The sequence below is a fragment of the Plecotus auritus genome (genome assembly GCF_963455305.1).
Source record: "Plecotus auritus genome assembly, chromosome: 5".
NCBI lineage: Eukaryota > Metazoa > Chordata > Mammalia > Chiroptera > Vespertilionidae > Plecotus > Plecotus auritus.
The window spans coordinates 67,511,474-67,537,899 of record NC_137776.1 but is presented as its reverse complement, the minus strand read 5'-3'; the positions used below and the strand labels follow the sequence as shown (position 1 = coordinate 67,537,899).

General features: G+C 39.4%; 1 protein-coding gene across 2 annotated transcripts; it reads right to left on the bottom strand.

Moving 5' to 3' along the window:
* Window positions 1–987: 987 nt before the first annotated feature.
* Window positions 988–24,844, bottom strand: MMADHC (metabolism of cobalamin associated D). Of its 2 annotated transcripts, none has more exons than XM_080669873.1 (8): window positions 24,717–24,844; window positions 24,139–24,198; window positions 19,176–19,320; window positions 14,543–14,760; window positions 9,436–9,541; window positions 7,806–7,936; window positions 2,743–2,829; window positions 988–1,819 (listed from the first exon to the last, which is right to left on the bottom strand). In XM_080669873.1, exons 2-8 carry the CDS (start codon window positions 24,145–24,147, stop codon window positions 1,625–1,627), a joined length of 891 nt encoding a protein of 296 aa, XP_080525999.1. In that variant the 5' UTR covers window positions 24,148–24,198; window positions 24,717–24,844; the 3' UTR covers window positions 988–1,624. The 2 variants fall into 2 exon arrangements, with proteins under 2 accessions (XP_080525999.1, XP_080526000.1); XM_080669874.1 differs by having other exon boundaries at window positions 14,633–14,760; window positions 24,717–24,804.
* Between the last annotated feature and the right edge of the window lie 1,582 nt (window positions 24,845–26,426).

Below are 26,426 nucleotides of genomic sequence, written 5' to 3'. Positions count from 1 at the left end.
GCTTTTTACTCTTTAAAAACTACAAAAAATTTAATTTACAGCAAAACAACTAGGCTATGAATACAACCTAGTATTTCAAAAGTTTAATGCCTCTTTAAAAATAGGACAGAACATTAACTATGCAAGGTGAAAATTTTGATTAATTGTATTATAGTTTATAAAAAATGCCTATTTTTGTATCATTAAATTGCCACTCCTTTAAAATATAGGAATATTGCTCTTTATTCCAGAATATGCAAGAAGTCATAAGTTAAATATAATCTTATGCAAAATAATTAGAGCATCTATTTTTTTTTTTTTTTTAAATAAAGGAGCCTATATTCATTTGAATGGGTTGCGGTTAAGATGCCACTAAAATATTTATTTTATTAATTTTTAAAAATATATTTTTATTGATTGCAGAGAGGAAGGGGGGGAGAGAGAGAGAAAGTGAGTGAGTGAGAGAGAGAGAGAGAGAGAGAGAGCGAGAGAGACATCAATGATGAGAGAGAATCTCTGATTAGCTAGCTGCCTCCTGCACGCCCCCTACTGGGGATCGCACCTGCAACCCAGGCATGTGCCCTTGACAGGAAATCGAACCAGGGACCCTTCAGTCCCAGGCTGACACTATCCACTGAGCTAAATCAGCTAGGAGAGCATTTATTTTTAAATACAACAAGATCAAAGCAGATTATAACATCACAACTTCATCTTTCCAGCCTGTTTTCATTTTAAGGAAGCATATTTAATGACTATGGCATTTCATGTACACTGAAATAAAATTGCAAATGTGACAAAAATGAAATAATTCATCTAGTAGAAGTTTCTTGTTCTCCTGAGATTTGTCTCTATTCCTACTGGCAAAGCCTCACCAATGAAAAGGTGTGATTTTTTAAAAAGTTCACAATGCTGTAAAAACTAGCTGTCACAAATGAGATATTGCTGTAATGTCTCACAGTTTGCATCTTTTAAAATTGGAGAGATACGATTTAACAGCTTGAGGCATAGTTTTGTCTCAAAATAATCCACATTTATTTATTACAACCAAGAAGTTAAGAATTATTCCTTTAGTATGTATAAGGATGAGATTCATATGTCTTTATACATGTAGTATTATTCTTATTCTTCTTTTCCTATATGTACATTATTCCAAAGCAATACTCAAGACTGGTATAAGAAAAAAGAAAATTAGGAAAAGTTAAATCTAGACTTTTCAATCACATTCATTAAAAAAAACTACTTTATAAAGATTAATACAATTTCTTAGGAGTCTTAAGAACCACGTTTAAAAAATATTGCAATGAAAAAAAAAATACCATAAGCAAATGTATAATTTATTTTTGGAGAAAATAATTAAAACTAAGGTTTTTCCAATAAAGGGGAGCAGTAACAATAAGAGATCATACCATAGTTACATGTTATTTACCACATTCTGTACAATGTGGATGTGCTTAACATGTATTCATAGACAATATGAACTTTTGAGATTTAAAAATCACAAATCCTTGTCAATGCTGTAAATTTACAAATGTTGAAATAAATATCTAGAAATAAGTAAATTTTAAAATCTGAAGCCTTTGACAGTGTTTATAGATCAACCCAAGTGTTAAGTAGAAATAGTACAGTAAATAAATTGACATTACTACTAGTTTCCACTTAATTTCTTCATAATATGGCTATCTGGTGTTGCATTCGTGAAGATACTTCCTACAACCACATGGGTACCCCAGAGATTATGACGAATCACTTTACAGCAGCCAAGGTCATCAATAGAGAATCCTAAATGACGATAGCGTTCATCTGTTTCAAAAAGAGTGTTGTTTGTATATGGTCCAAAAAACTGGAGGAAATTTAAAAAATGAAGTATTTTCATTAGCAAGAAAGACAATGTAGCAATAATTTTCATGCAAACATAAACATGTATCTATTTTAATAATCCAAATATTTTTTAAAACCAAATAATAAAAAGGTTGCATGAAACAAATAAACTGCCCTAACACCTCCTCTTCCCCCAATATCTGTGCATTCTGGAAATGTGAAATGAATGATCTAGCAAATTTCATGTTATCTAGAACCAAATGCATAACATTGCACCACCTTAAAGATGGAATAAATTTTAGATAATCATCTGTGGTTCATCTTTATCATTTATAAGAAAAGGAAGCTGAAGTCCAGAGTAAGTTCTTCATTTTTAGTCTATACTCTATCTTACTTGACTTAGAGAAGAAATAGTATATATTCCTATAAGAAGATTTTTTAAAAAAATTACTATTTTAACCAAAAAAAAATACCCAGAATTTAAAATGTTAGAATGCAGTTCAGTTATTTTCAAAATATAACTTTATGTTAATTGTTAAAATTGTTACTTTTCCAAATATTTCTTTTATCATCCATATTTCCTTAATTCTAAAAATATTTTTTTCTTCCTAAAAGAAACTACAAATAAGTAATTTTTAACTAACAAACACTAAACACATCAATTCAATATAAATTAAATAATGATGATGGAAATAACTTATTATTTTTAATTTAAAAATCCTTAAAGTGATGGAGAAACCTAAGTATGAGTGATAGGGGTCCCTACAAGTTGCGAATGCAACTGACTCACTGTGGTACATTTTTGGTAAAATTTTGAGATTTTTAAAAAGTCTAAATGATCTATTTTAACCAAGGTTATAGTTACAAATGATTTCGCAATAATAAAAACCATTTCTACTTCAAGTTACATAACCTGGCTTTCAAACTTTTAATTTAATTACTCACCGCCAAACCAGATGATGGGTCAATAAAGTCAGCCCAATAGCCTTCAGCTCGAAGAGCGTAGCATATTTCCTTAGCACCATTGATAAACTGCATAGAAAAAGACAAATAATATGCTCAAGATAGCAGGGCTACAGATTTTTATTTTTAATAAATTTTAAAATAAATGTTTTGCTTCAGAGAATTCAATAAGATTAATAAAAACTTGAAACTGATAAATTAAAGTCATAAGATTATTTTCACCAGTCTAAAAGATTAATGGTTCATGTAATATTTTCATTTTTTTCAAGTAATCTAAATTGTGTATTTTTTTCTGCTAAACTATTTATTTTAGGAACAAATTCTAATCAGTTCTGTGCTATTGATTCCTGAATTTATCATGAACTATAATCTATAGTTGCTATTTTGTAACACCATGGAAATATTAGAAATAAGGTAAGAAAGGAAAAACAAAATGTTCATAATAAAAAGATCTGAACCATTCATTAATTTGGATAAACATTAAAATCATATACTTGTTTATGTGCCCTTCAAAAACACATCTATCCACTCTCAGTCGTGAAATACTTCTGAAAAGGTACATAGAAAGAACAGGATAAATGGATAGATGGGATAGGATGCTTACTTTTCATTATAAAACTGTTTCTTTTGTATAGTGTGTAATTATTATATACCATGTGCATGTATCACCTAGTCAAAATCTTGACCTCGCCGTCCTAATTCTTATGATTACTTTATTAGCTTTATCGGAAGTCTAACCAGTGAAGACAGTAACAAATATTAGGACCCAGATTAGAATGTTAAAAAACAACAAGAAAACGACAGACCATAAATGTTTAAAAATAAGGGGATACGCCAGGCCAGTGTGGCTAGGTGGTTGAATGTAGACTCATGAACCAGGAGGTCATGGTTCAATTCCCAGTCAGGGCACATGCTCAGGGTTGCGGACTTGATCCCCAGTAGGGGGCATGCAGGAGACAGCCAATCAATGATTCTCTCTCATCACTGATGTTTCTATCTCTCCCTCTCCCTTCCTGTCTTTGAAATCAATAAAAAAGATTAATTTATACCTATTTTTTTAAAAATGGGGTAGAGTTCCACTTCCAGCATTAACAGTAATAGGTACCAAACTTGTCATTTGCTGAAAACTATAAAAGTGACAAGAATATACGAGGCAACTATTTTTAGACCCTGAATAACAGTCAGACAAAACTTTATCTTTGACAGATGGGGAAAAGATGAGGTGATCCCATATTTTTCAGTTTTGTCTGGGTATACCTTCTAGTCACAGGGCAAAGAAGTGGATTCCAAGCAAATGATGGTGTCACTTCACTGAGGAGGTAGTAGAAAACAAGAATTATGGACTGCTGAAGCATATGAAATTTGTGGAATAGGTACTGAAGAAGAGGGAGATAAGCAAGCAAGGCTCGAGGTAGTTTGCAGCACAATTGACCCTGGTGATATAGCCAAGAGCTGAGTTGTGCACGCACATGGTGAGATTCTGGGAGGCCAAGCAAAAAGAACCGAGAGCTGAATGGTGATATCAGGGTGTGTGCAGTGCTACGTAATATATATATATATATATAAAAATAAATGGGCCTGGCCATGTTCCAGTAAAACTATATACGAACAGGCAGCCATCTGGGTTGGGCCCTCAGGTTATAGCTTGCTAACCCCTTATTTAGGATATGGCCCATATTCCTAAGGTTTTTACTTTTGAGGTTGTCAACTTAAGTCAGTGAAGCCTCTTTACTCTGAGTGGGCCAGTAATCCATATTACGTAGCACTGCACACACCCTGATATCACCATTTGTGTACATCTCTGCATGATACTGATATACTAGTGACTTTTCTACATCATATTCAGTTTTTCTATTTTTAAGAATTACGGGGATTAATTAAATACAGCAATAAATAGAAATATTAAGTGTGAATGTAATCTAAAAAACACTAATGTTTCTCATTAGTTTACAAGAAAGTATTGGGAGAAAATTTAAGTTGTATACATCTATAGCTGGGGTCAGCAAGCTTTTTCTGTCAAGAGCCAGATAGTAGTAAATATGTTAGGCTTTGTGAGCCAAAGGCTCCAACTACTCAACTTGACTCTTGTATTGTCACTAGTATATCAGTATCATGCAGAGATGTACACAAATACTGTAAGGAAAGAAAAAAACAATACAATCAAATATTTGTCAAGTTTAACTAAAAGAATCCCATGATTATCACAAAAAGATCCAGTTTAAGTATTTCTCTTAAGATTTCTATTCATCAATATTGAATACTGACATCTGCTGGAAAAATACATTTAAACCATAAAACATAAAATACCTATTTCGACAGTAAAATACATGTGGTTTTAAAATAACCACTAATGTATCTAAAATAGAAAAATCTGGTTTTTTTTCATAAACTAAAAATCACAAGATGAATCATATGCCATTTCAAAGCCCTGAAATCAATCAATCTATCTATCTATCTATCTATCTATCTATCTATCTATCTACACACATATACATATACATATACATATACATATAAAAGGCTAATATGCTAAGTGAGCCTCTGACTGTCCAACAGGTTGCTATGACATGCACTGATCACCAGGGGGCAGACACTCAACGCAGGAGCTGCCACAACATGGGCACCACGGATCTGGCACCAACAAAGCAACACTCAGCTTCCCCCAAGTGGGACACAGGTCCCGCCACCACCCTGGAGCAACAGCCTTCCAAATCGCAGCCAACGCTGCTCATGGCTCAAAATGCGGCCCACAGCCCGGCCCAGCCCAGCCCAGCCCAGCCCAGCCCGGAAACAGTGGCTCTGGGCGCTGGATAAAGGCATCACGTAGCAACGCCTGGCTTCCTCTCCCTAGCAACTAGACTCCTTGGAGTTTCTTCAGCCCAGGAACACGACTTTATTTATAGCCAGGTGCAAACATTTCACACTTTAACCAATATATGTGAAGCGTTTTCCCATGCCTCATCTCATTTGATCCTCACAGAAGTTCTGGAGTAGGTTGATAGAAGACTTGGTAGAATACTATTTTCTTTTCATTAGCTGGAAAACGGAGATTTAGAAAGTTTAGAAACTTGACCTGACTGAAAAGAAGGAATGGTGGACCTTGAAAATAACTTCAGGTTTTCTCAACTGTTTAGGATATAGTCAATCACTGCTGCAGTTAAATATTTTACCCTTTGTTCTCCCTGCATGATCTACAATAATAATCTGCTTTGTGTTGATATTTACTGCTGTGTTGCTGACAATTACCTGGAAGAGAAGTTGTGGTGCTTTGCTGGGCTGGAAAAAGTTTAGCTAAATAAGAAAGCAGGTCTAATTAAGCAAGTTTATTCTCTATATATAAAAGGTTAAGTTGACTAGCGCATGTGTGATACAGATAAAGCTCTCGCTGGTGCCAATCGCATGCATGTGTTTTGGTCTGTTGTTGTTGATCATGATTTTGGTTGACACTTCTATTATAAAGGACGAACAGCGATATTAAAATATTTCTTCTAATTAATTTCCTTTCAATGTGCATAAATCCGTGCACTGAGCCACTAGTTGGTTATAAAATACTGACTTACAACTATAATGGGATTAGTATCAAAAGAGATTCAGAATTTTTATTTAATTGGCCAAAAAATGCTATACACACAAGAGCTCTCTAGTGAGAGTGATAAGTATAAATTTAGTAAACATTATCTTGAAATGTAAATAAAAATGTTTATTGAGTTAATGCCTATTTAAATTTCAACTCTCTAAATTGAAATAATTTATCAAGTCAGAAACAATGTCTTATGCCTCTCTGTAATTTCCTTGTTTACTAGCATATAACTTGCTCAGATTATTGCCTACTGCATGAAATTAGAAAAGCTCAACGAGGGGCTTTTAAGTACTATTAGGCTGTCATTACAAAACACTGCTAATTGTGTAAATTATATTTTTACAAATGAAGAGAATCACACGTCCAATACATAAAGAAAATATAAAGTAATTCCTAACATTATCCTGCCTGGAAATTAGTAAAGGTAATTTTTTAAACTATAGTTAGCTAAGATTACCCAAGTGAGTTATTCCTAACCTGTCACACAGGCACAGGAATATTTCTATCTTTCAGACAAATAAATTGGTACAACTATACAAAAAACCCTCAGAGAATTACATAATTTTAAAATTTAAGACTTGGAAGTCACTTCTTAACATTTCTCAGGTTGGTAAAAATGAAAAGAAATGTTTATATCCAAGGTAAGATAGGGTGAGAGCTTATACACTAAGACAATCTTTTTCGTGGGCAAATTGGCAGCACCTATCAAAATTTAAAATGAACATACCCCTTAATTGAGCAATTCCCTATTTAGAAATCTAGAGATGTAAGTGTGTACATAAAGAATATATGTACAAATATACTCACTGCCTGTAAAAGAAAAAGTTTGGTTTTCAACTTGTAAGTTACTAAAGGATAATTTTAAGTAACTTAAAAAATGTATGGTTTCCCATGGGATGTATATGTAGATTTTACAAAAAATGAAATCTATCTTTGTGTAATGTTATAGAAAGTTAAAACATATCTTCAGACTAAAAGCAAAGGACAGACAAAAATGTGAGTATACAGTTTTTTATGACTACTGCACTGTACACAGTTACCGTTTACTCCTTGAAGAAGACTGGGGTAATTTTCACTGTTTATTTGACATGCTTTAAAGAAAGAGAGAGAGAGGAGAGAGAGAGAGAGAGAGAAAGAGAGAGATAGATGGAAGGAGAAAGGAAGGTCAGACAGAGGGAGAGAGAGAGATGGGTATGAAGAGTGTATTTTATTTTTTTACCCTATTTTCCAAATGTCCTAAAACAAAACTAAATTCAAAAGAATTAAGGAAAGTATTACACAGAATCTTAGTTGTTCAAAATTGTGGCATTGCTTTTCTTAGAAAAGATGTAAGCTCTTTAATAATGAAATAAGTTAGCAGAGAATTAATAAAGGCTAGAAAAGACACCCAGCATTTTAAAACACTGGTTCATTCCTATTTAAATAAAACCATAAAATTAAATTGTCACCAATTGAAAAAAATTACCTTTTCTAAGAGCATTTCTCTTTCATTTTCTACCTCCTCACTCCACATAGTCATATCATTCTTAGTTTTCTGTGTTACGGTCAGAATCATTAGTTTGTTGGTGGCCATTTCTGGAAACAGTGATTGAAAATCTATAAATAAGAAAAAAATTCCAGGAAGAAAATAATTTGGTTTTAAAAAAGAGAATCAGTGCATAAAAACACTTCTTTAGAAAGATGATTAAGTTAAATTATTGTGGTACCAACTCAGGTTTATAAATGCATATTATTTTTTAAAAGGATGACAAACTTGATTTTGTTTCACTTTTGCTCTGGTTGGATGAACTGTTATATTAATGACAACAATTCTGTAGGGTTACATATTATGGTCTTATAATTTCTTTAAAAGTTGGTTATTAAGATTTTTCTTATGATTATGTATCAGCTCATGTAACTATCTTAATATATAAAAACCCTGGGTCCATCACATCCACAACGACTGGAGGCTCGACCAACTGCAGTCAGTCCTGCAGTCAGCGCTGGGTTTCCGGGGAGACGCAGCACTGACTGCTGAGGGGGCTGCGAATCAGGCCCGGAGAGAGTCCTAAAGAGAGAAGCAGGGTCTGATCCGTAGCCTCTGTGGCAGCTGTTGATCAGCACTTGCCTCCCTCTTTCTCTCTGGGCCTGGCCAGCAGCCGCACCTCCATTTCTCTCCAGGCCTCCACTGGGGCTGCTGATCAGCCCTTTCTGAGCAGGCCCCGTTGACAGGTCCAGAGACGCTCACTGGCATAGAAACCAACCAAATTGGCCGGTAGAGGAGGGCAGTTGGGGGCGACCAGGCCGGCAGGGGAGGGCAGTTGGGGGCAAGATCAGGCCGGCAGGGGAGGGCAGTTGGGGGCGAGATCAGGCCAGCAGGGGAGGGCAGTTGGGGGCGAGATCAGGCCGGCAAGGGAGGGCAGTTGAGGGTAATCGGGCCGGCAGGGAAGTGGTTAGGGCAGGGGTGGGCAAACTTTTTGACTCGAGGGCCACAATGGGTTCTTAAACTGGACCGGAGGGCCAGAACAAAAGCATGGATGGAGTGTTTGTGTGAACTAATATAAATTCAAAGTAAAGGAATGGAGGGGAGAGCAAGAGAACCGGATAGAACAGCCGGATCCGGCCCATGGGCCGTAGTTTGCCCAAGGCTGGGTTAGGGGGTGATCAGGCTGGCAGGCAGAAGCGGTTAGGGGCAATCAGGCATGCAGGCAGGCGAGTGGTTAGGAGCCAGCAGTCCCGGATTGTGAGAGGGATTCCAGATTGGAGAGGGTGCAGGCTGGGTTGAGGGGCACCACCCCCCCAAAGTGCATGAATTTCGTGCACCGGGCCTCTAGTAACTATAATCATCATAGAGGAGTGAAATGACTTTAGGAAAAAGCTACAGGGAAAAAGTTATTAAAAATTCTACTATCCCTATCCAATGGCATGAGGTCAGATGGCAGGGAACATTTGAAAGCCTCTATCTTGGCCATGTAATCATTTTCTTCCAGACATGGTAAAATATTAAGTAAAACACAAATATTACAATTCCTATGGAGCACATTATTCAACACATTAAAAAATTAGTACCATTATCAAATATACATTAGTGCAAAATACATAGAAGCACAATATACCTCTTCGTAGCAACTCTGGGCATGTCTGGATTGCACACTCCACTTTGGCACTTTCAAAGTATGTTTCTGCATTGTTAATTTCTTGTTCAATAGGTGGATCATTACTCTAGGGGGGAAAAGAAATATAAGTACACAAAATCTAGAATTCAAATAAAATATCTTGCCTGTTATGAACTTATTTTTCCTAGAAAGTTTTTTTCATAATCCTAATCTAACTATTGGTGGGGTAGTAGTTTTTTTCTGATACACTCAAACTTTTCTCTATGATGAATACAGGATCTGAAAAATCTAAACAAACAAACAAACAAAAAACCAAAATAAAAAAACCAAGAATGTATAAATATACTGATATAATGAGACTTGGTATGAATAGAAGTTGACTAAGAAATTAACTAAAATACCATAATTGTGCCCTACAATATCTTTCCTTTCATTCTGTAATCTGTAAAATGGGGATAACAACACTAAATTACAAAATAAAATGACTGAATATGCAGCCTCTCCTATAGAAAGAGCTTAGAGACTTTTATTCAACTGAAATTGACTGGGCATCTACTATACATAAGACACTGACAAGCACAGGCACTACAAAGGTAAAAAAAAATCCAGTCTTTACTATTAGGTATATCAGAACTAGTAGAAGAAAAAGAGCATGAACAAATAAATGCAATCCAATAGGAAAAGTGCTACAGAATTATGAAGAATGTCTTCTTGCATTATAGATAGGGAAGAAACTTGCTTTGCTGAGAGAAATCAGAAAAAGGTTGAAATCATTATATTTGAGCTAAATGTTAATTGATGTGCGTGTTTTATAGGTAAAATGTAGGTGCAATATAGGTTAGAAATTCAGGAGGAAAACAGTCCAGCAAGAGATAATAACAGTGGTAAAGGCATTCAATGGTCAAAAAGAATGGTGTACTTAAAAAAATTCAAAGCATGCTGTAACTGATGTACAGAGAAAGTAGGAAGTAGAGAGAGGTAAAGTGGGAATGATAAGGGTCAAAATTGTGGGAAGCCATATTTATACCAAATTAAGAACTTCTGACTTTATAAGTAATGCGGAATAGCCAGATAAGATATAAAAAGCTAATGGTAGTATTACTTTGGAAGATGTATAGTAATGAGAAGCAGGTATAGACTAGTAAAAGCCAACATATTAATCACTTACTGCTTTACATACACTTTCATATATAATCCTCATAACTTTCTGGGTCTGAGATGATTATTATCATCATCACTTTAAAAATATTTATTGTTGAAAATATTACATAAGTCCCTCTTTCCCCCCTTGACCTCTCTAGCGCACCCCGACACTGGCCTGAGATTATTATCCCCATCTATAAAGAGCCAGTGTCTGTAACATCCAGAATGACCAAAAGCTCAACTGAACGCCAGGCTGCGGGCGCAGCATGCCGAGTGGGCTGAACTGCTGACGACCTCTCAGAGAGAGAGAGAGAAGAGAGGTGGGGACTTGCAGCGGGGACTTGCGTGAGGCTGCCTCATGGCACCCCGCATCCCTCCCTGACCGACCACTATGATTCCAAGCCAGCAAGGGCCGCCTCCAGCCCGCAGCCCTAAGTCCCTCGCCCCCACCCCTGGCCCGAGAGCGTGGCACGGGGCAGGGGTTCCCGGGGGTCCAGGAATGCAGTGTGAAGGGCTGGCACGGTGTGTGGGGCTGTGTTTACACTGCCAAGTTCTCCGCTTCTGCCCTGGCCTGCGCATCCCTCTTCCCTTCCCTCGATGGCCCAGCTCCTGACTATGTGCTTGCCGGGCAAGCCTGACTGCACCGGGGAGTGAGCCATGTTGATCGGGACGGCCACTTCCTGGGATGGGATGGCTGGGCTGCGGCGATTCACGAGGGCGACGAGGCCTGCAAGGCACACACAGCCTTTGTGCGGTGGGGGTGGCTGGCCAAGCTGAATCTGGCTTCAGTGGGGCCAGCGGGAGCCCAAGGCCACCCCAGCCCCCACAGGTCCTGGGCCTGATGATGGCTCAGCGGCAAGTGGTGTCTTCATGCACGGCGCCCGGGACCCCGTCCCACACTTCAGGGAGGGGGAGGAGGCTCGCGGCCACCGGCACCCTAGGCTGCACCGACTGCTGGGCTGGCAGGGTCCAAAGCGGGCGAGCTGCTCCTGCCCCCCGGAGGTGGAACAGGGAGGAGGGCGCTGGGTGCAGGGAGGGGACCTCAGCCGGGATCCTCCTGGTGCGGGGAAGGGGCCTAGCCTGGGCCCGGTGGGGAGCTTAGGAAGTCTGGCTGAGCAGGCACTGGTTCATACCAACTCTTACTCTGCCATCTTCCTCCAGCTCTCCAAGCCAGTCCCCCTGCTGCCCCACCTGCCTGGGGGAATGGGCTCTGGGTGACCTCCCCGAGCGCAGACTATGGACCTGGAGACCTTGAGGAAGAGTGCCCGGCGGGGCCTGGGCAGGGGCCGGTGCAGAACTACCAGGGCAGAGCTGCTTCGGTGTCTCGGTGAAGTGTGCAACAGACCCAAGGAGGAAACTGAGAGGGGAAAACCTGGGAGGCGTGAATTCCCAGAGTTTAGCCACTTGAAAACAGCCCTGCCTGAAATGTGAGGCAGCTGTACGTTCAGCTGAGAAGTGAGGGGGCTGAACCCCACCATCGCTGGGCTGTCTGTCCGAGGCCCGAGCGTCCACCATGACAAGGAAAAAATGGAGGGAGGGGCCCGGAGGAAGGGGGGATAATTGAAGGAAACCGTAACTAGACTTTCCCCAGCCCTCTCCCTCTTTGCACTGCCTACAAAACCCCCAGGCCCAGCCACAGTTCTGTCTCCACCTCTTAGACCCCTATTCTCCAACCACAGAGGAAAGAAATAAGGAAGGAGTTTGTGCTGCCTTCAGAAAGTATCTATATACCTGATCGGCCAGTTGCCTCCAGCAGAGGGAAGGCAGACTGCGGCTTAGGCCCGCTCCCTGAGGGGAGCGGGCCTAAGCCATCAGTAGGACATCCTGTGAGGGCTCCCGGACTGAGAGAGGGGGCAGGCTGGGCTGAGGGCACCTCCTCCCGCAGTGCATGAATTTTCGGGTACCGGGCCACTAGTTCTATATATAGAGACAGAGTCTATGAAAGGAAAGTCATTTTCTCATTAAGTAAATGTTAGAACTAACCTTTGAACCTAGATTTATCCTTTCTCCATTGTCCATCAGATTAAAACTAGAGGCCCGGTGCACAAAATTCATGCATGAGGCGGGGGGGTATATGTGTCCCTCAGCCCAGCCTGCACTCTCTCCAATCTGGGACATCCCTCTCACAATCCAGGACTGCTGCTCCCAAACACTCACCTGCCTGCCTGCCTGATTGCCCCTAACCTTTTCTGCCTACCAGCCTGATCACCCCCTAACCACTCCCCTGCCAGCCTGATCGACGCCTAACTGCTCCCCTGCTGGCCCGATTGCCCCTAATTGTCCTCCCCTGCAGGCCTGGTCACCCCTAACTGCCCTCCCCTGCCAGCCTGGTTACCCCTAATTGCCCTCCCCTGCCGGCCTGGTCACCCCTAACTGCCCTCCCCTGCAGGCCTGGTTGCCCCCAACTGCCCTCCCCTGCAGGCCTGGTTGCCCCCAACTGCCCTCCTCTGCCGGCCTGGTCACCCCTAACTGCCCTCCCCTGCAGGCCTAGGTCCCTCCCAACTGTCCTCCTCTGCCAGCCTGGTCCCTCCCAACTGCCCTCCCATGCTGGCCTGATTGCCCACAACTGCCCTCCCCAGCTGGCCATCTTTGACCACATGGGGGCAGCCATCTTGTGTACTGGAGTGACGGTCAATTTGCATATTACTCTTTTATCAAGATAGGATGCATCTAAGAATCTAGGTAAGATAAGGTAGCCTGGAACTCTGGCAATATTATTGAAAATTGAAAGGGCACAAATAATATAAAAGCTACTTTAAGAGATAAAAGCAATGAGATTTCATTACTATTTTATGGAGGTATGATGGAGAAAGGATTTAAGATTGGCAGTATAATTTTTATCTTGGGACAGTAGGAGGATAGCTGAGTCATTTATACTCCAGAAAATATAAAAGGACAGGTTTTGAGAGAAAATAGAACTAATTACAGTACTAGACATGCAAAGTCTGGGACTTGTGAGATATCCAAAGATGTTTGATGGGCAGACAGAAATATAAACCCAAAATGGTAGAAATACTAAGTTAGAAATTATAAAAACACCACCTGAGAAAGGAAGCCAAGGGAATAAGTGACCAGGAATTAATTTAAAAGAAAAGATGAAGAACAGAAATGTATGAGAAATATCATGTGATTAGTAGATAGAGGAGGAGCCAAGAGGACTGAGAAGGAATTATCTGAGATAAAAAAATCAGGGGAGGTCAACCCATAATAACTGTAAGGGGTTGTTGCTTTTAATAACATGGTATTGATAAAAACCTAGCCTGAAACTATGTAGAAATGTGAAAAATGACAAGAATCAGGGGTTTGACAGAAACTCTGAGTAGCACATAGCTTTCCACTTGATTGGGCAATGTAGCAATACTAGTTTTAAAAAAATCATTTAAAAACATTCATTTATACAACAGCAGAATAAAAAAAAACCTTCAGAAGTTGTATTTAAAATAACACAAGCCCACTTATAAGTTTTCCTTTTTAGATTACTGCATCTGAAGAATTTCAGAGATCTCAGAATAAAAAAAAACCTTCAGAAGTTGTATTTAAAATAACACAAGCCCACTTATAAGTTTTCCTTTTTAGATTACTGCATCTGAAGAATTTCAGAGATCTCAAAATTTTCTTAAGTTTTTAAATGGCTAAAGGAATATAGCAGGAATTTAGTCCATATACAAATAATTACAATTTATAAAAGTGAAAAACAGGAATCTAAATTTTCAGTAATATAATCAAATTATCTCTATTTGATGAAATAAGCAGTTATCAAAAGACAGTTCTGAAGATTTAATTACCTAAAAAGACTAATCTAAAGTAAAATATATAGGACAATGCCAACTTTAAAAAATCTACTTATGTTGTTTTTATATATATTGGAATTAAATATTTTTCTTTTACTTTTTTCAATAAAAGTACTGTTTATGGAAATTAATTTAGCATTATAAAACCAGAAAATATGATATTAACAATTTACCTGAAATTCATTCACATATTGTGCCATCACAAACTCATGTCTTTCACTTGATAAAGGTTCTGCTAAAACATCAGGTAAAGTTTTATGAACCTGGCTTTTCTTCTGTGACATGGTCCCATTGAGATGACAATCAAAACCTATGTTCCCAGGAAGCTGGAATCTCTGGTCCTGAGGCCCAAATGGTCCCATTATTTCATCTGGCCATATTGTTCTAGAGCCTGAAAAGAAACAACAAAATGAGTCATTTTCTCCTTAATGGTACAGTATACTGGGAGACTGAAAGCATGAATTCTTTTTAGAAATGGTATTTTTTACCTAAATGATAGACTTTTGAAATTTGCTTTTCTATGTGAATATAAATTAGAGTTATTTCCAAATTGCTAATCAAAGCAACCAGTTGTCAGCTCCTAAGCAAGTCCATTATCAGGAGATTTAATAAAAGTACTGTAATTCATATTATTTAATGCTTGATAATTATGAAAAAGAATATAGTATATCTTTACTGACATTGAAGTCCAAGATATATTACCTTAAGAGAAAAAGCTAAGTCAAAGAACAGTATTTATTTTAAAATCTTATATTTATGTTTAAAAAAAAAGGGGGGGAAATCTAAAATGAAACATACTGAACATAACAGGGGTTACCCTAGGGCAGTGGTCGGCAAACTCATTAGTCAACAGAGCCAAATGTCAACAGTACAATGATTGAAATTTCTTTTGAGAGCCAAATTTTTTAAACTTAAAACTTCTTCTAATGCCACTTATTCAAAATAGACTCGCCCAGGCTGTGGTATTTTGTGGAAGAGCCACACTCAAGGGGCCAAAGAGCCGCATGTGGCTCGCGAGCCGCAGTTTGTCAACCACCGCCCTAGGGGAGGGGCATGAAGCTGTTGTTAATGATGGGCTGGAAAAATCTTACATGAACCATATAACATAACTAGAGGCCCAGTGCACAAAATTCGTGCACGGGGGGGAGGGGGGGTGGGGGAGTGGGGGGTGACCCTCAGCCCAGCCTGCACCCTCTCCAATCTGGGACCCCTCGAGGGATGTCCGACTGCCCACTGGGATCGGGCCTAAACGGGCAGTCAGACATCCCTCTCACAATCCAGGACTGCTGGCTCCCAACTGCTTGCCTACCTGCCTTCCTGATTGCCCCTAACCGCTTCTGCCTGCCAGCTTGATCACCCCCTAACCACTCCCCTGCCAGCCTGATTGATGCCTAACTGCTCCCCTGCCAGCCTGTTTTCCCCTAACTGCCCTCCCCTGCAGGCCTGGTCACCACTAACTGCCCTCCCCTGCAGGCCTGGTCCCCACCAACTTCCCTCCTCTGCCAGCCTGGTCACCCCTAACTGCTCTCCCCTGCAGGCCTGGTCACCACTAACTGCCCTCCCCTGCAGGCCTGGTCCCCCCCAACTGCTCTCCCCTGCAGGCCTGGGTCCCTCCCAACAGCCTTTCCCTGCAGGCCTGGTTGCCCCCAACTTCCCTCCTCTGCCAGCCTGGTCACCCCTAACTGCCCTCCCCTGCAGGCTTGATCACCCCCAACTGCCCTCCCTTGCAGGCCTGGTCCCTCCCAACTGCTCTCCCCTGCTGGCCTGATCACCCACAACTGCCCTCCCTTGCAGGACTGGTCCCTCCCAACTGCCCTCCCTTGCTGGCCATCTTGTGGTGGCCATCTTGTGTCCACATGGGGGAGGATCTTTGACCACATGGGGGCAGCCATCCTGTGTGTTGGAGTGATGGTCAATCTGCATATTACTCTTTTATTAGATAGGATAGAGGCCTGGTGCATGGGTGGGGGCCAGCTGGTTTGCCCTGTAGGGTGTCCCAGATCAGGGTGGGGGTTCCCTGGGGCGTGGGGCGGCCTGGGCGAGGGGCCTGTGGTGGTTTGCAGGCTGGCCACGCCCCCTGGCAACCCAAGTGGAGGCCCTGGTATCTGGAGTTTATCTATCTTCTACAATTGCAACTTTGTAGCCTGGAGCGGAGCCAAGCCTTCTGCTTGCTCCGTGGCAGTAGCCATTTCTATTGGGATTTATGTATCTTCTATAATTGAAACTTTGTAGCCTTAAGCAGAGGCCTGGGCCAGCCAGGGTGTGGGGAAAGCTTGGCTTCCTACATCGCCAGGGGCAACCCTAGCCTCCTGCTCTTTCCAGCTCCGTGGCTGCTGCCATTTCTGTTTGGATCTATGTATCTTTTATCATTGAAACTTTGTAGTTTTGAGTGGAGGCCTAGGCCAGCAAGGGCAGGCGGAAAGCTTGGCTTCCTCCATCACCAGGGTAATCCAAGCCTCCCTCCTGCTCTCTGTGGCCGTAGCCATCTTGGTTGGATTTATTTGCATATTCCCTCATGATTGGCTGGTGGGTGTGGCTTGTGGGTATAGCAGAGTGATGGTTAATTTGCATATTACTCTTTTATTAGATAGGATGCCCTGTTTACCCAGCCTAATGAGTTAACATGGATTAAATACTTACTGAAGAGAAACAGTGCTTCATTCACTTTTTTAAAATACCCTAACTTGTGAAAATTTCAAAAAGATCCAGGAAAGAGTAAAGTAGAAAACTAAACAAAGAAATACTCAAGTAGGAGTTTTGTTTACAGAAAGGAATGACTGCCAAAGACATCAGTTGGCAATAAAAATATTTTTTAATACTCTGCCCAAACCGAGTGACTAAAAATGGCCATATAAATATGGCTGCTCCATCATTAGATTGTATCATCATATTCATCTTCTAGAACTATGACAAACATCATCCATCAACCATAAAACTCTTCCCTCTTGAATCTAGATAATGTCTCATAATTCTTAACCTAAACATTCTAGCCTAATATTTCTTAAACTTTTAAGTAGTATTTACGAATTATCAGAGTCCTGGCCAGATGGCTCAGTTGGTTGGAGCATTGTCCCATGCACCAAAGGTTTTCAGGATCCATTCAACAAGGCACATACCTAGGTTGTGGTTTCAGTTCCGGGTTGGGGAGCTTACAAGAGGCAGCTGGTTGATGTTTCTCTCTTTCTTTCTCTCTCTAAAAATCAATAAAAATATATCCTCAGGTGAAGGGAAAAAAAAGGTAAAAAATGTCAAAAAAATCATCGGAGATCTTAATAAAACTGTAGATTCTGATTTATTAGGTCTGGAGTGGGGCTCAAGATTCTTCATTTCTATCAAGTTTCTAGGTTATATTGATGCCATTAGTCTGAAGACCATCTTGAGTAATAAGGCTGACACCCCCTAATGATTAACTGAAGTCAGTTCAAAAGCAAAAACCTATCAGCTATTTTTTAATAAGATTGGTTTTAAAGACTATTCAGATCTAACAGTCTATTGAAAAAAATAAATATCCCAAGTTAATAGTGGATTTGAGCATAATTTCATGTTGACTGGTCATTCAGTTTTTTTCTTCCAGGAATAGTCTGTTCATAAACATTTAAAAAAATTGTTTGGTTTATCTCTTCTTGTTCCCCCAACCAAAGAACTTATATACTTAAATGCATAGCCCATGGACACAGGCAACAGGGTAGTGAAGACATGGGGGGGGGGGGGTAGGTAGGGGATGGGAGGAGGGGGGGAAAGAGGAGGAAAATGGGAGATATCTGTAATAGTAGTAACAATAAAAAGTATATAAAAAAACAATAAAGATAAATTTAAAATAAATAAATTATAATAGGATTTTCACTGAATTTGGATTATAATCTGTAAAAATAAAAACAAAATTTGTATCTTAAAATGCAAAATATATTGTTTGCTTTCCTACTGTCTTTTTCCTATTAGTCTATGAAAATTTTTTTTAATATATTCAGGATACAAACCCCTGAATGACAAATCTTTCATTTATGATACATACATGTTTAGCTTTCCAAAGATTTAAGTTGGAGTAATCAGAGAAGGGGTATAAAACTGGGGCAAGAAAACCTGGGGCATGCTCAAGTGAATTTACATTACACTGTAAGTAATGTGTTGCAAGAAAAAAAGGATTCCATGCCCAATTCCTTTAGGGTACATTACATTAAGTTCCTAAGAGGCCTCCCTTAATATTTTAGTGTGCATTATAAGTCTCCAATATAGGACTGTGGCATATAACACTTCTGAAATTTGCCTAATCACATAAATTTAAAAAAAATTTTTTTTAGAACCAGAAAATTTTTCATAGGTTGGGGACAGTCTGGAACCGCTACTGAAAGTAGTGAGAGATAACCAAGATTTATTAAGGAAGTGACAGAATTAAAATGTTTTAGAATGATTAATAATGTGCAAGATGGACTAGATGAAGCGGAATTTGTAGAGGGTAAGTTACTGATTCAATAAACACATATATAAAAAGTGCCAGCTATTTAAAACATTCAGCAAAGAATGGTAAAAAGTGGTAAGTGTAATAGCATTAAAAGATTTGTTTCAGAGAGGACTGTATGTTTTTGAAGACAGAAACTAATGTGTAAGAAAGTAAGCTTTAGAAACCAATATTCTTTTTTCTTATGTTGTAGCTTTCGGATATAAATATTTAGGCAGAGCTCTGAGTCTATATTCAATGGTATGAATTCAACTTTAGAAAATCTGTAAAACCTCAAGAAGAAATATAGGAAACACAACTAAAAATGTTTTGAAACAATTATAAGTAAAGTAATAATAATTTTTACTTACATATATCAGGAGGTGCAGTGGCCACATGAGACTCATCAGAACCTGAAGATCCTGCAGTTGAAAAGGCCTTGGGATTGACAACCCTTTTAATTAAAGAGTAAAATCCTGGGAGATAGGAAACCAGTCTGGCTCTGTTACAGAGCACCTAAAAATGACACAAAATTTTAAATTACTTTTTCTGGATATAAATGTCATACTTTGATAACCTCTGGCAAATCACACTGCAATATATCTTTTAAAACGTACATTTATTCTTTTCATATGAAAAGCATTATGTATATTTATAATTTTAAAAATAAATACGAATGTTAAAACAAACAAGTAATAAGTTACTTTTCCAATAAAGACCAGAATTAAGAGTGCTACACTAGAGAGAATGGAATCTCTAAAAATTGCCCTAAAAAGGTAGCCCAAGTAGTAAGATTCTTCTATTCTCAAAACACGGAACTTTCAAAACCTTTCCTTGGATCAAAACCTGTTTATTTTCTAACCCTTGTCTCTTTTACTGCTATAAATTGTGCCAATTATCTCCAATGCCAAATTTCCTCTTGGTTTTATGGCAATGTCCACTTTCTCCCATTTTAGCACATATTTTCGTGATACATTTTCTGATCTTAAGTTCATTTCCTTGACTCTGAGGTGTTACAATGAATGACTGTGTAAATGCATAAAATTTTAGTAAAACACTTGAGTCAAGAATAATTTAATGCAAGGGTTGGAAAACTATAGCCAAATACAGTCTGCTGTTTGTTTTGATAACGCAAGTTTTATTGTAACAGTAACACCCACTTATACGGCTTTCGCAATAGAATTAAATACAGTTGCACAGACACTTTATGGCCCACAAAGCCTAAAATATTTACTATCTGGACCTTTACAGTAAAAAATTTAAAACTTGCCAACTTTTTAGTTTAGTGGAAAGGAATAAAAACAAATATGTCATCTGTAAAATTCTATTTAAATATTTGAATAAGAAATCCTTGAAGGAGTAGAAAAAGAGTTTCAGGGAGGTATATTAGGTTTTGTAGAAATTTGCTAGGGAAAATGGAATTTCAATGAACGACTTTCAGGAACAAAGGTATGAAGCTGTAAAAGATATATTCAAAGAGTGACAAGTTCAGTGAGGGAGGATAGAGGGGAGTGCAGTAAAAAAGTCTTGAAAGTTGACTTGTGGGCAACTATAAAAGGCCTTGTATTTGGCACAGACAGTAAAGGGCCGGTTATATGAAGATAATAAATCAGAATTTTATTCTGTAGGCAGGGAATGGAGTGAACCGATAAACATATGGGATATCTTAAGGTATGTACCATTAAGGGCAGCAGAGAGAATGGACTGGAGTGGGGTTAGAGAGGTGGTATGAAACTAGTTACCAGGATGTTAAAATAGTCTAGCCATTTGACACTTTACTCATTCTTTTCCCCTTTCATATAGTATTCTGAAATCCCACCTGTGTGTTCTTTCTGACTTTATTTCTTACCATAAATACAAGACAACATCAGAACTGGTCTTATTCTGACAGCATTTTATTACTAATTTTACCGTCCCTTCTCTTATTTCACTCTTTAGTCACATAAAAATATCTACCTCACATTTTCCATATTTCTCTGCCTTCTTTTAGACTGTCAAAGGAGTTCTTATGCTAAAATGCCCTTTTTGCTCACATTCTAAGCCTTAAATATTCCAAGTCTTAAAGACCTGGAATAGAACCTTCTCTCTGAGTCTTCTAAGTGCAAGGCATGTCTCCAAAGCATTCAGTCCACCTGAAAATTTAAGCATTCTCCCTTGTCTGTACCCAATCTGCTCAAAGAGACAAAGGTGGTAATTATTAAGTTTTTTTTTACCTACTAGAGAAACTAGAAACTTTTGGGTGTTTCTATAATACCCTAAATTTACCTTTACAATTGAGGACATTTAACAGATTGAATATGCCTCAGAATCTAAAATGTAATTTAAAAATTTAAATATCAGGAATATTTGAGCAAAGCCTCAAAATAAGCTTAATAAGAGATTAAAAAGCCCTAACCGGTTTGGCTCAGTGGATAGAGCGCCGGCCTGCGGACTGAAGGGTCCCAGGTTCGATTCCGGTCAAGGGCATGTACCTTGGTTGCGGGCACATCCCCAGTAGGAGGTGTGCAGGAGGCGGCTGATCGATGTTTCTAACTCTCTATCCCTCTCCCTTCCTTTCTGTAAAAATCAATAAAATATATTTTTAAAAAAAAAGAGATTAGCTGAAAGAGGCAATATTAAATAGCAATCAATAGTGTTAGTTTACTTTGGGCCAGGTCCTTGTGCTAAGTGCTTCACATGTACTGTTTCACTTAATTTTCACAACACTTCTATATGCCATTACTAATACTAATTTAAGTATGATTATTAAAATATTATTTGTAATCCGTCACATTCACTTTGCTTCACAAGCAAAAACAATTTCATTTCAGGAAGATTATTTCAGAAGTTGCCTAATATTAATAACCATTATTTTAGCCTCTTAGTACCAAGGCCACTAGACTCTATATTTATTTTTCTTCATGGTAAAACTTTTAACAAAAGTTATATAATAACTATTCTAAGAAAATCTAATCACCAAGTTTCATTTTATTTGCAAAATAAACCAGCATTTAATTTGTCCACTGAAAGAGATAGCTGATGATAGTACTAGTTAGTTTTAATTTTTTCCCTTTAACCTATATGGCTCTCAAATCTTCTATTGTTGAAGTGAAATATTTTGTGTGAATTTGACAGATTTTATGACATTGGGTCAACTGATGAACATAATGATTACATGTTGCAGCCAATAAAACAGCCCCCAAATTAGAATAGCCAGCTTATTTTAGTTTGAGGATAAGTATATATTTTATACATGACTAAGTTCAAACAAACCTAGGACTCTATAAACTTGGGAAGATGACAAGCTATTAAAATTCAATTTTAAAATTCTTTTAGCATATAAATAGAAACAGTCTTTTAAGCACTTCTTAGGCCTAAGTTCTGAGAGGAGAAAAATGGTCTATACAAAGACTGAAAACTGGTCATCTATGAAACATATCCATATGCATCCACAGCCATTTTTGCGTGGTCCACAGTGTTACACAAGAAATTTGAATTGGATATCAACATTGAGAAACTATGAGAATTCACACAAAAGGTGCAGATTTTTAGCTGTTCTTGAAGATCGGGCAGCACTGGATTCAGATTCCCAGAAGACAATAGTTAGCAACAAATGCTGTGGCTAAGGAAGGCTGCTCCCTTTATATCAGAAGTAAACATTTAAGTTTGTCAAAATTCCCATCAATGCCTCTTAATTTACCTGTCTACCTACTGAAGCATGGGCATTTTGATCCTTGCTATGTGTGCTAATACATGGTTGAAGACACACATATCTGCATATTTTATTAGTAACATCCATTCAGTGTTTACAATGCATATAAACACCAAATTTAAAATGTACATTTGAATATTAAAATTAATTTTATATGACCTTCTTTCTAACAATAAGAGGATTTACAAAGTAGCTTTCAAATTGTTTACCCTACTGAACTAATGTATAAAGCCAGGTCAAATATTAGCATTCTACTCTAATTAATGTCTCTCCTTTGAGATTACCACGTGCTTCTTTAATATGTTCCCTTTCTGTGGTTATGACTAGGTAAAAATTCATCTTACATAACCAAGACTAGTGGTCTGCTTTTATAACTTGTCCCTATAGTCACATCATTAGACTCTCCCTGAATACATCTGGTTCAATTACAGAAACACTATTCTGGGTAACTGTTGCCATACTAATCTTCCTCACACACCGCTCTGACTAAATCATCATGATTTAAAAAATAATGTCTAAATTACTGTTTGGCATTCAAGGCTCTCTATTATTTGATCAGAATTCTACAATCTAAACTTATTTCCCAGTAATTTTATCTACATATCTTATACTCGGGAAGGCAAAACTAACTTCTTGATTTTTGAAAGGGGGAGTGTCTTTGAATATAGTACTCCTGTTCTTCCCACTTAAACCTTAGATTCTCTGAATCCCATTCTTTCACAAAACTCACATTAAACGCTTCTCAGATTAAGTGATTTCAGATCCCTACTTTCTCTTCTCCACAAAGCTGAATCCACATTGTACCGTGTGTGTAGCTTTAAAAAAATCACTTCCTACTTTTATTGTTGCTGTTTTCCTTTAAATGTCATGTCCCCTACTATATGAACTCCTTATGCTAGGGCGTGTCCGATTAATAACTGGACAGTGACAATCAATAAATATCTCTGGTCTATGTGAATAATATCTCTTGCTTTCATTTTGTTGGAAAGTTACTTGCTGTACTAAAACTGCTACAAAACATCCAGTTTGGCTAACAAAGAATTTAAAAACAGATTCGAAGCTTAAAAATAGATTCGAAGTATTTTACTGAAATAATATATTTAAAATATATATATTGAAAGGATTCTGGCTCTGAATGTATTTCTAAAACTGAGTTTGTAGAAACAAGTACACCTTTACTTGAAAAGGATGCGTTCAAGCTAACGTCAAGGCATAGAACATTCATTTCACACCCCTTGCTTCCCTGGGCATTTTCCAGCGACATTCTACCGTTTTCAAATGGTGGCACACAAAACTAATTACTAAAATTCTGAAGCACGCACATACAGTATTTTGCCGATCTGACCACAAAAATAGATATAAACTTGACTCATTCACCCCGAACGGCTGTTGTGTTGGCTGCTGTCATATGTTTGATCTGACAATCTGAGGGAAAGGGGGTCAGTGCCCCCGTCTAGCCAGGTACTGCCAGTTTTAAAACGCCCGCGGCACACCGGCTGAAAATCGCTGCGCTAAGTCGTCTACGTACGAAAAACAGTATGTCACCAACACCCTCTCAAACCCGCCCCTCCAACTTTTCCTAACAAGCTCCCAAACTAGTACGTATTGGACTAAGCGGCCTCTTAAGAGGCTCATTTACTCACATTGGCCATTTCTGGCGGAGAGAGCAGACGCAAAGTATCTTCCCTTCCGTAAAGTTACTCCTGGGAAAGGACAAAACGACAGGCTAGTGAAGATTAAGCTTTAACAGCAGACCGCTCGGAAACGGCCACTCCTCTTACAGTGTGTCCCTGGATCACCACAGGACCAACGTCCAGGTTCGGTCCATCCAAGGAGGCCGAGCTTGCCTCGGTCCGGCCCGGCCGGCCCAGACCGCCGCCGGCCCGCGCCCCCGCCCCCTCCCGGGAGGCCCCCGGCTCTGGGCCCTCGGTGTGCGCCCGCAGTAAACAACCCGGGCTAGACCCGGGCAGCCTGCGCCCAGGACTGGTCCTGAGGGTCGAAGCAGGCATTTTAACACAGGTCAGGGCGGCCACCCAACAGCTCCAAACAGAGGTTCGAGCTGAACGGGAAGAGTGAGGAAGCGAAAAAGAGTCTGAAGCCAGAGTGACAGGACAAAATGGGGACAGAGACATGGCCCTGTGGGAATAGGAGCAATACCGAGAGCTGTGGCCCCAAGACGGGCGATTTTGGAGGGGCTACCGCGGGCGGAAACCATCCATACCTGTCACCACCGCCACCTCCAGCTGTCCCAGACCCCGACTCTACCCGCCGCGAAGATGGCGGCGGCCACAGCAGCTGGGTTGCGCCTGCGCAGACAGTGCCTAGGCTGAGGAAGTTGCTTCCGAGCATATGGATGGAGAGGATCATCGACCCGACACTGCGCAAGCGCACAGGAGGCCTAGGCAGAGCCGACCTTCCATTGGCTAGTCCGGGCCAACAATGTGGGAGGAGAAAAGGTGAGGTGAGAGTGACTTGGAAGAATGGCCCGGAGGGTCCCTGACCTGGGTTAGGCGTTCCTTTCATTTTGTTCATTAATTTACTGATCCAGTTCATAGATTGCCCTCACCCCAGGATTTTCTTACTGCCCCCAGTAAATACAGTCTTCTGTTCTTTGTATCCTACTTTATTATTCATGACTCACTGTTTTTGAGCATAGGGCACTTAGGTTTTTCTTTGCCTATCAGCCTTTAATAGGCTCAAAATATATTTTAGTTAATTACAATAATAATTTATTTTTATTTATCAATTTAATTTTTGTTTATCAATGTTATTTTTTAATTAACCGAAATCCATACTTTATTCATACTGATATTTCTACTGGGTCATATCGGACAAGTCACTTAATCTCTTTATGCTTTTAATTTCCTTTCTTTTTTAAAAAATATTTTTTTGTTGATTCAGAGAGGAAGGGAGAGGGAGAGAAAGATAGAAACATCAATGATGAAGAGGATCCTTGATTGCCTGCCTCCTGCATGCCCCTCCCTCCCCGCATTGGGGATGGAGCCTGCAACCAGGTATATGCCCTTGACCAGAATCGAATCCAGGACCCCTCAGTCTGCAGGCGTATGCTCCATCCACTGAGCCAAACCAGCCAGGGCTTCCTTACTTTTCTAAAAAATATATATATTTTTAATTGATTTCAGAGAGGAAGAGAGAGGGAGTTAGAAACATCAATGATGAGAGAGAATCATTGATCAGCTGCTTCCTGCACACCCCCTTCTAGGGATAGAGCCCTCAACCCGGGCATGTGCTCTGACGGGAATCAAGCCATGACATTCTGGTTCATAGGTTGATGCTCAACCTCTGGGCCTCGCCAGTTGGGCTCATTACTTCTAAAGCAGGTATAATAATAGTGCCCACCTCATAGACTGTGAAGATTAAATACGTTAATATATAGCTAATACTTGTGTATTAATGTGTACACACACACACACACAACCTAATGCTTGGGAGTCACACAGAGCCTCTGAGAAGAACCATTGATCTCACTGTTGAAGTTGCTTACAACTCATTTTTTCATGCCTCATGATTTCTCTTTCAATTTGGCTTACTGGTCCAGATTATATAACAAGATTTCTGGTTCAATGATGATTGTAAGCTTTTTGAAATCGGAAACTATGTGCATTCATATTTGCCATGATAGAAAATAATCCATCAAGGAGATAAAAGGAGTCGGCGAGCAGCAGTATGACAGGAGGCTGTGAGGAATAACTTCATAGCAGAGGTGATGCTTGGACTGTTTTGAAAGATTAGTGAGTAGATATTTGCCTGAATGCCAGAAAAAGATGTAGAGCGGTGAGGACATTTCAGGCAAAGGAAGCAGTGTGAATAGCAATATGGACTCCAAAACACTATGGGCAGTTGGGGAGACCCACAAGTAATCAAGAGATTAAGTTGGAGTTGACAGGGGCCAATCATAGTCAGCCTTCTG

Coding starts and splice junctions, on each gene's coding strand:
- MMADHC (XM_080669873.1), bottom strand. Junction 14,761..19,175: donor CACTGCACCTCCTGATATAT/GTAAGTAAAAAT, acceptor GTTTCTTTTCAG/GCTCTAGAACAATATGGCCA. Junction 1,820..2,742: donor ACCCATCATCTGGTTTGGCG/GTGAGTAATTAA, acceptor AATTTCCTCCAG/TTTTTTGGACCATATACAAA.